At 35.3% G+C, this 9549-nt stretch overlaps 1 protein-coding gene across 1 annotated transcript; it reads right to left on the bottom strand.

Annotated features, from left to right (window-relative positions):
* Nucleotides 1–377: 377 nt before the first annotated feature.
* TIGD4 (tigger transposable element derived 4) lies at nucleotides 378–3680 on the bottom strand. The gene has a single exon (XM_016197787.2). The coding sequence runs from the start codon at nucleotides 3300–3302 to the stop codon at nucleotides 1764–1766; it is 1539 nt and encodes a 512-aa protein (XP_016053273.1). The 5' UTR covers nucleotides 3303–3680; the 3' UTR covers nucleotides 378–1763.
* Nucleotides 3681–9549: the final 5869 nt, after the last annotated feature.

The following is a 9549-nucleotide window of genomic DNA, read 5'->3' on the forward strand; positions in this document are numbered from 1 at the left end:
TTGGAGCATCAGCCCATGGACCCAAGGGTCTTGGGTTTGATTTCCGGTCAAGGGCATGTTCCTCGGTTGCAGGCTTGATCTCCAGCCCGGTTGGGGTGCAAGCGGGAGGCAACCAATCAATGTGTCTCTCTTGCATCGATGTTTCTCTCTCTCTTTCCACCTTCTCCCTCCCCTCCACTCTCTCTAAAAAAAAAGTCAATGGAAAAAATATCCTCTGGTGAGGATTAAAAAAAAAAATTTATAAAGTGAAAAAAGAAAGGAAAAAATTGTTGAGGACTCAATATATGCCAGGCACTATAGTTACAGCTGGGGCTCTGAAGAGCTCCATGATTCTACCACAATAAATTTTAAATCAAATCTTTAATAAAAATGCTTTTAATTAAATTGAAATAGTCCATATTTCACTGTAAAAGAAACTCTCTTCATTTTAATACATTTTTAAGGCTTACTATTACAAAATCTCAAAAACAGAGTAAGTCAACAGTGGAAAATAAAAATACTTTCTATAAATATTTCCTTCCAAATGTGTCTTTTGTTGGCACACTAATAATTCATAACAAAAATAATCTGAAAAACAGTTTATATTTTTTCAAAATACTTTTCATTTAGCTATAATGAGTTAAATAAGCACACAATTTAAAATTTAACAATAGAAAAGTCAGACAAATTGTTATATTTCTACTGTTTAAAGACTATTTTATGGATAAAGAGTAAACAATTTGGTACAATATTTTAAAACATTCTGTAGACCAAACTTCCTCAAACAGAAATTTAATCCAAAATATTACCATAGGTGGGGTGGATTAATACATTAGAATATGCTGAAAGGGCACTCAGTTTTCCCTAAAAATAAAATTCAGTAAAATCAAGAAAATAATTAAATATTATAGATTATAAGCTTCAGCTGTTAAAATGAGGAAACCAAGAACCACATATTTTCTACTAACAGCATATGTAATCTTCATATTTACTTTCAGGAGAAGTCTTATTAAAGTATAAATATCGTAAGAGTTTAACAAATGTTTCAATAATGTATTTTGCTATTCGACACACACATATACATACAAATATTTAGGAAGAATCCACATCATCTTCTGGTTATAGGTGACAAAAAAATCTGACAAGGCCACAGTCTTTTGTTTGACCTTATATAGAAATAACTTGAAAATAGTTCATACAAATTTTTAATCATTTTGGTATATAATTGGCTCAGATTTTATTTTCAATAATTTTTTATAATTTCTTTTTAGGAAGATTAGCTAGTTATGAGAAAAAATAAGTAATTTAAAATTAATACTTGATACTTAAGAGCGTAGTTAGGATATACTCAGCATATATATGTATTTATAAAAATAAATACCTAAGCAATAATAGATATTTTCTTTCTTAAATGAGGTAGATAAGTTAAAATATTCTAGAACATGATGGGAACATAAAAAAAATAGCAATCAGCAGTTCAGCCTGTATAAATCAGACAGCTGGAGAGTTTTTTATTTTTAACATATATACCATATTTTTCAAGTACAAGGCCTCTGAAATACATTTCTACTTGCTAAATTGAAATTCAAGTTTTTCATTTACTTAATTATTATTTAATCTACCTAGGGAATTTTGCTATTCAGACCAAAGACACTTGCAAGTAAACCAAGATTACTAATTTTTTCATTTTTTTTATGTTTAAGTGGTAGTTTCCCTTTACATACCTCATACAGTAAAATACATCAGGAAAAGGTATTACTCTTCAGATGTTATAAAATAAATAATCATTTAGGTGATAAAGAGTTAATAAAAATTTCAAGGTCTGCTAAAGAATTATGAAGCCCATCATTCATATCTTGACTTCTAAGAAAATTTTTAAGAGTATCTAAAGCAGTTATTGCCTCATTTTTGGATGGTACAGGAAGTTCATTTCCCAGAGATCCACCATCATCCTCTTCATCGGAAGTATAAAATCCAGTTTCATCCGATTTACTTTCTTTGGTCAACACCTCATCACCATTTGGTGCCACTTCACATGTCTCCAAGTCATCGTCCAGGGCAGCATACTCTTCTATAGATAAACCTTCAGGAAATTCTACCCCCGCTGCTTGGGCATGGGCAACCAAATCAAGACCAGTGTCGGTCTCTGAATTTGTCTTATCACTTTCTCCCTGTTGAGATTTGAATCCTGCCTCTTTGTAGCTCTTAACAATAGTCTCTGGGGTTACAGCCCTCCAACAGAGATGCAACGTATCAACTGCATCTAATAGGGAAAACGTAAATTCTTTGCTGCCTTCAACAGAACTTAAAAATTTCTTGATAAGACAGTGCCGATATTTGATTTTAAGGCTTTTAATAACACCTTGTTTCATAGCTATAAATTTGGAAGACAAACATGATGGAAAAAATGCTAACTCAATGGACTTTAGGTTCTTTACCTCTGGATGTGCAGGAAAAGAATCAACAAAAATCACAACTCTTCGCTGCTGGGCTTGAAATTTCTCATCGAGTTTCCGCATCCACTGTTCAAATACATCTGAGGTCATCCATGCCATTCTGTTAGCTTCATAATACACAGGCAATGATTTTATACCTTTGAAACAGTGTGGATTTCTGTTTTTCCCAATGATGAGCAAAGGAAGTTTCTCTGAGCCATCCATGTTTGTCCCAACTACCAGGGTTATTCTGTCCTTGCACAACTTTCCAATTGAGCATGTTTCTCCTTTAAATGCAAATGTATTTGTAGGTAACATTCGATAAAGCAGCCCAGTCTCTTTTATATTAAAAACATTTTTAGGATGATAATCATTTAAATAATAAGGAAGTATATTTTGCTGCCAAACAGTTGAAGGGTCTACTGATACACCTGTAGCTTCTACAGGTTGAGCTCTGAATACTAAACCATACCTGGATTTAAAGCGATCCAGCCAACCATTACTGCACTTAAAATCATTATGTCCCAGTTTCTGGGCAAAATCATTAGCTTTTAGGCGCAACATTGGACCATTAACTGGTACATTTAGACACTGAGCAATTCGATACCATCTCATTAATGCCTCTTCTAGATCTGTGTAAAAAGCAGTTCTCAGTCTCTTTCTCTTTGGATCAAATCTCAGAGATTCAAAGGCTTCTAGAACTTTGTCTTTATTCTTCATAATGGAAGACAATGAATTTTTCTTTATTCCATATTCAGCTGCAATCTCTGCTTTTTTCTTTCCACTTTCTACTGCGTTTATAATGTCGATCTTCTCTTCAATGGATAGACTTTTCTTTTTTTTCACTGTTGCAGGGAGAGTTGAGGCATCTACGGAAGCTTCTGCCATCTCAACCAGTGCTTATTCAGAGATTTCTCCTCTTCCTGGGGTCTGTTTCCTTAATTAAATGTCTTTTCCAGTGTGACACAAATTGTTGCTTTCTTTCCCACTTTATATGTTAAAAGTTGGTACGTGTATAATAGTCTTATTCCTCAGGAAATTGATGACTAAATATATATATTTAAAAGGATCTAAATAAGAAAAATGTTATATGTAGCTAGAATGGTTTAGAAAAGAAACCTCCTTCCCAGGACCTTATGTAGCTCAGTTTATAGTTTATTCAGAGTTCCAGAAGTCAAGCTAAAATAGAAATCTCATTATGTCAAACCTGTCCAGTCCTGTTGATATATTTTTGGAACTTCAATCCTTTAAGACGATCCATTTTATCCATTTGTACATTCAGCCTCCTATTAATTCTCCACAGAAGGCCTCAAGAGATAAGAACAAATAGCATTCAGAAATTTTCATGCAAAATGTTACCCATTAATTTTCAAGTCTCTTCAAGGTAGAGAAGAAAACAGTAGAATCCTTCTAGGGTTTGACAGTGTATCTTCTGCCTCTTGAAAATGTAAAAACAAACAAAACAGCATTTTTAGCAATGATATGTCAACTGAATATTAAAAAAATATTTATTCTAATTGGTTATGCCTTTAATAATAAAAAAGAATAGGAACATGTTTCTGAAAATACAATAACCAAAGCAGGAGAAATGCTTACCTTCTGAAGGGCCTCTGTAAAAAGCTCTCTGGCTCTGCTCTGTGCATTTGAATTTTCACTTGCCTTTGAATGCTTTGTAATATATACTTCTGAAATAAACCAGACAAATTTAATCTGTTTTGAAAACGTGGGCTTACCAAAATTAAAGAACTAAAAATGATGCTGGATATATCTTTGGTGGCTATTTTTTACATGAAGTCACAGACTGCCCCTCTGACTTCTCTAAAAGAAAACATAGACAGCAGTCACAAGGTCCAACTTTTAATAGCACATGAGAGACAGTGTCTCCTTTATAGGAATCTGGTAGAAAATGCTTCACTGAAAATTAAATCAAGTGATTTCATCACATAGTTTAAAAATCGAAATCTAATTCTATCTAAATGTGTAAAAACCTCCTAACTTTTGTATCAATTTGACACATTAGCTAGATGCACAGAAGCCAGCAATGCTTGACAAAATGCATAGGAATAGAAAAATTATTAAGAGTATATAAGAAAAAGACCTAGACTAAGAGAAAGTGTGACCCTGGGTTGTAGCCTCTCCACTTCCTTATCTGTAAAATAAAGGGCTTATCATAGTGTAAAGATACGGGCTTTGGTGCCAGACACACCTGAATTGACAAGTGACTGCCACTTAGTACTTATGTGATCTTGGGTACTTTACTTAAGTATTTGACCTCAATTTTCTTACTTGTAAAATAGAGGTTAACTATAGCACCTGCCTCATAGGATTATTGCACATTCAGTGGGATTCAATGAGCTAGTATAAAGCTCTTAGCAGAATAGTTCGCACCTTACAAGGTGTTCAATACATGCTTGGTGATGATCTCATCATTTTTCTCATCTCTCTAGTGTCTCTTTCGTTGTGTCAGTCTATAAACTTCAGAGATTTTATAATATAGGGGTAGGTAAAAGTAGGTTTACAGTTTCACATGGAAAAAGACAAATAATACAAATAAATAATATAATAATTAATAATAATACAAGAATAAACTGTAAACCTACTTTTGCCCACCTCTGTATATACGGAAAGCCAAGTTTCTTGAAACAAACAGTACTGAAGCTACAGGCTTTAGGCTAATCTGATGTGTGGCGTTACTGCTGTGTGAAATACTGTGGGTGCGCCATCCCTCTAGTTTTTCTCGCTGTCCTCCCAGGTTTCAAGATGACACTTGCATTTTTTTTTGGACAAAATTTTTTGAAAAAACTTTTTGTCAGAATTCCTTTGCCTTTCTTGTCCAAATCAAAGAAGTAATTTTTATCATAGGAATTACAACCAGTGAAGGAGTTTACTGTTGTTACTGCAAGAAAGATCTTGGTTATAATTATGATAGCCTAGGCTTTAGATTCCAAACTGCTTTACTTCCTATATTCCAAAAAAACTCAGCAGGAAAGTAAAACTGGATTTCAAAGCTCATACAGTTATAATGTGGTTGAGTACAGTCTGGAATCCAGGCTTTCTAATGTCAAGTCTACCATTCTTTTCACTATATTACAGTGTCCTTGAATCACACTGGTGTGGCCCCCTCTGATAACAATTACACATTCTATGCCCTCAGCACCAAGCCAAGTCAGTATTTCCAATGCCTATCCAAACCTAACAACAACAACAACAACAAAAGCAGTATCAGACCTCCATAGAAGAATAGGCCATTATGCATTCTGTGAATACAAGCAGCAACCAAAGGAGGGATAACCTTTCTAACTAAATAAGATTTGACCATTCAACTGAAAATAAAAATTTTGCTTATACATGGGATCTCCTGTATGTTTTTGTGCAATTTCCTATAAATCTACAATTATTTCAAAGTAAAAATTTAAAAATATCTTGCTCTTATTAGGAAGATACCAGCCTTCAAAAATTGAGATGGCAAGAATCAATTTTTAAGACACTACCAAGCAAAATGACTCTTTAATCTCCCAATTTCTCTCACTTCTTCCTTTCTTCTTTTCTTTTGTCCTTCTACCTTATTTCACTTGTCAGAAAAAAACCCTATTATCTCAAATCACAAGGATTACAGGAAAAGTAATTTGAATTTCCTTCCTTACCCCATCCTGAATAAAGCAATATAATATACATAATCAGAGATTACTGGTTATCTTGATCAAATTGAAAAGTGACATGTTTATTTAGGAAGATGTTAGTTATTTTTTCTGATAGGTAATAGTATATATTTCCTTCTAAAACAATAGCCAAAGTTACAATTTTCCCTGGTAAGATACACTATATCTTTATTCCTGAAATAACTGCATTTCAAATGCTGAATCAGACAAGCTAGACTTTTTCCCTAGACAAGAATAAGACACCTACTGCCTAATCAACAAAGCTGACACTTTCCCTTCTCCCACATTATTACGTCTGGGAGACTGGCAGCAGCTAATATTTCTCAGAAGTACTCATTCTCTCAGTTAAGCTCATTAATCATTCTACGCCTTGAAAATATTACAGCAGAGAAATGCTGTACTATGTGTTGGGGACTATTTTCTCTATGTGAACAATAAAGCCAACTAAAGAATAAAAATAGGTATTCACTAAAAAAGACTTACTAACTGAACCCCAAATAAAGAAACGTAAATCTTCTTTCAAAATAGGAGATACGTTTTGTTTTTGTTTTGCCTGTCAGAATGGTAGTATCTAGTGTTTGCCAGAATGCAGTAACATAGGTTATTAGGAGGCACATAAATTGGTATAAAGTTTATGGAGGGCAAATTAGCAATATGATACAAAAACCTTAAAAATGTGCATAACTTTTATTCAGCAAGTCCATACCTGGGATTTACTCTCCCCAAATAATTACAGATTTAAAAATAATCTAGCCTACAAATGTATTCATTTTCTATTGCTGCATAACAAAATTATCCCACATTTAGTGGCTTAAAACAACAGCCATTTATTATCTCACAAGTTCTGTAGGTCAGAGTCCAGGTGAGCTCTACTGGGTCCTCTGCTTAGGGTCTCATAAGGCAGAAATCAAGAGGCCAGTCATGTGGGACTCTTATCTGGAGGCTCTGGGGAAGAACTGGCTTCCAAGCTCATTCGGGTTATTTGCAGAATTCAACTCCTTGTGGGTGTAGGACTGAGGTCCTTGTTTTTTGTTAGCTGTCAACATGCTCTCAGCTCCTGGAGGCCTATGTCAGGTGCTTGCCTGTGGCCCTCTTCATTTCAGCAACAGAGGACCTTCCTCATGTCGAATCTCTCTCATGATTCCAATCTCTCTGACTTTGTCTGCTTCCACCAACAGGAGAAAACTCTCTGCTCTTAGAAGGCCCATGTAATCAGTTCAGGTCCACCCAGATTATTATCTCCCTTTTGATTAACTCAAACTCAACTGATTAGTAACCTTAATTACATCTGCAAAATCTTTTTTGCATATAACATATCATGGGAATGATATCCTATCATGTTCACAGGGGAGGGAATTATACAAGGTGATGATCATTGGAAATTATCTTAGAATTCAACCACACTATAATATTCCTCACTTTGTTTTATAATTATAGACAAGACTAAAAATAACCTGAATGTGCAACCAAAAGGATTAGATATAAGTAAATTAAGAAAAATCTATATGTTAAAATACTACTAACAGAGTTACTAAAGGAGAAAATTTAATGATATGAGGAAAATTTCATACTATATTAAGTAAAAAAAGCAAAATACAAAACTGTATGCCAGCAAATACAACATATACTGAAAGTTGCATGAGGCCAGAGGCTCATGGCTATTCCTACAGTGCTTAGTGATTAGCAAACAGAAGGTTCTCAATAATGATTTGTTAAATAAATGAAGAAAAAATATATATATAGTACGCATAAAAAAAAGATATTAACCAAAATGCTGAATGTTAACTCTAGGTAATGGAATTATAATAAGTTCAGGTTTTTTCTGTTTGTAGTTAAAACAAAGTCTACTCTTCTGTTCTACTCATTCTACTATTCATGGGCTCCTTTAAGTGTTCCATTAATCAGTAAATTCTAATAAAGAACTTGTTTCCAGAGAATTGTACCATGCAATCAGTAGCTATCTCTCCATGAAAAGGGAACTGCTAATAAGAGTGATAAAAGTATTACAACATTACCAGAATTCCCCTAGAAGAGATCTGAAGGTAGCACCTTCCCCGTTCTGTTGAGGAAATAATATTGATAAGCAGTATACAATATTCATCACCTAAAGCAAAGAGAAAAGGTCATATTCACACTTACTTCATTCAGAAAGGAATCATCATAATATCCTTTAACCTGTGCCTCCTTTCCTTCTGGTCAGTAAATGAAAGATAGGCTGCCAGACTTCCTCACAAGACAAATGAAAACATGGTGCCTGATTTTTTTGAAAGCTGAATAATAGCCAATAAAAGTGCAAAGATAAATAAGTAGAAAATCTCCCTGTCATAAGCATATATGGCAGGCAGCTATTTCCTTTTTCTTACCACTCCAAACATAATTACCAACTGAGAGAAAAGCAGTTATCATCCATGCTTCCTAAAAATGGACAAGTAGAATTCCCCAAGCCCTAGCAGAGGGGAGGGAGAGAGAGGAGGAGGGGGGGCAGGAGGAGGGTGGGAGAGACCGAGGGGAGAAAGGAAGTAAAAGGAAAGAAAGAAAAGGGAGGCAGGGAGTGGGGGAGGTAAGAAAGAAATATAGGAAGGAAGGAAAAAAGGAAGAAAGGAGGGAGGGGAGAAAGAGGGAGGAACAAATGTCTCCATCTAAGCAGGGTTAGGTTTGAAATAAGATCTTTCAGTTAGTATGAAAAATTTCCCCCAAATCCAAAGAATACCTGTTATTGCTCCCTTTACCCAAAGAAAGTGCATAGAATTTCACTGTTTTCCATCACCAGCTAAAGCGGCTACCAGTATTTTCTTCAAGCCAACTCGTATTCTGGTTTCCCTTGGGGCAGCAGAAATCACTGGGAAGATTAACCCTGTACATAGCCTTGCACACTATGCATGAGGACTAATCATGCAAAGCATCAGAATCACACTAGACTAAAAAGTAACTAACATGATTAACAGCCATCTCCACCAAGCAGAAGTCAGCGTTAGTTCCAAGTCCATCAGAGTCCCTATCAAAACCCTCAGCAGCTTCCAAGGACACCGTCCAGCTAAGGACAAATAACTAAAGCCAAGTGTCCACCTTTCTAATCTAAGAAAAACCTGAGTGTGACAGACTAATAGACTAACTGTAATGAAGCTCTATGTCCCCAAGCTCAAGACAGCTAGCAGGAGTCCTTAAGGCGGCAGCCGGCTCAGTTAAGCACACATCCTCCCAGCGCCACCTGCACTGCAGGCACCTCCTCCTAGGCCCGCTTTGGAACCCCAAGGACACTCGCACTCAGCTACTCAGTTCCATTCGGTTCCTGTACAATAAGCAGAAATGATTCTAATTGGGGCCCTTTTCCTATAATTGAGAAGACTAACAGGATGGCTTTGAACAGAAAAGCCCACAGTAACCTACAGAACTTAAGTTACAGTTGGAGTGAATTGGCATATATATTTATATATATTTGCTTTTTTAAGAACAGAGCCACTTCCGGTAAGGGCCCT

The sequence above is a fragment of the Miniopterus natalensis genome, chromosome 4 (assembly GCF_054644295.1).
Source record: "Miniopterus natalensis isolate mMinNat1 chromosome 4, mMinNat1.hap1, whole genome shotgun sequence".
Lineage (NCBI taxonomy): Eukaryota > Metazoa > Chordata > Mammalia > Chiroptera > Miniopteridae > Miniopterus > Miniopterus natalensis.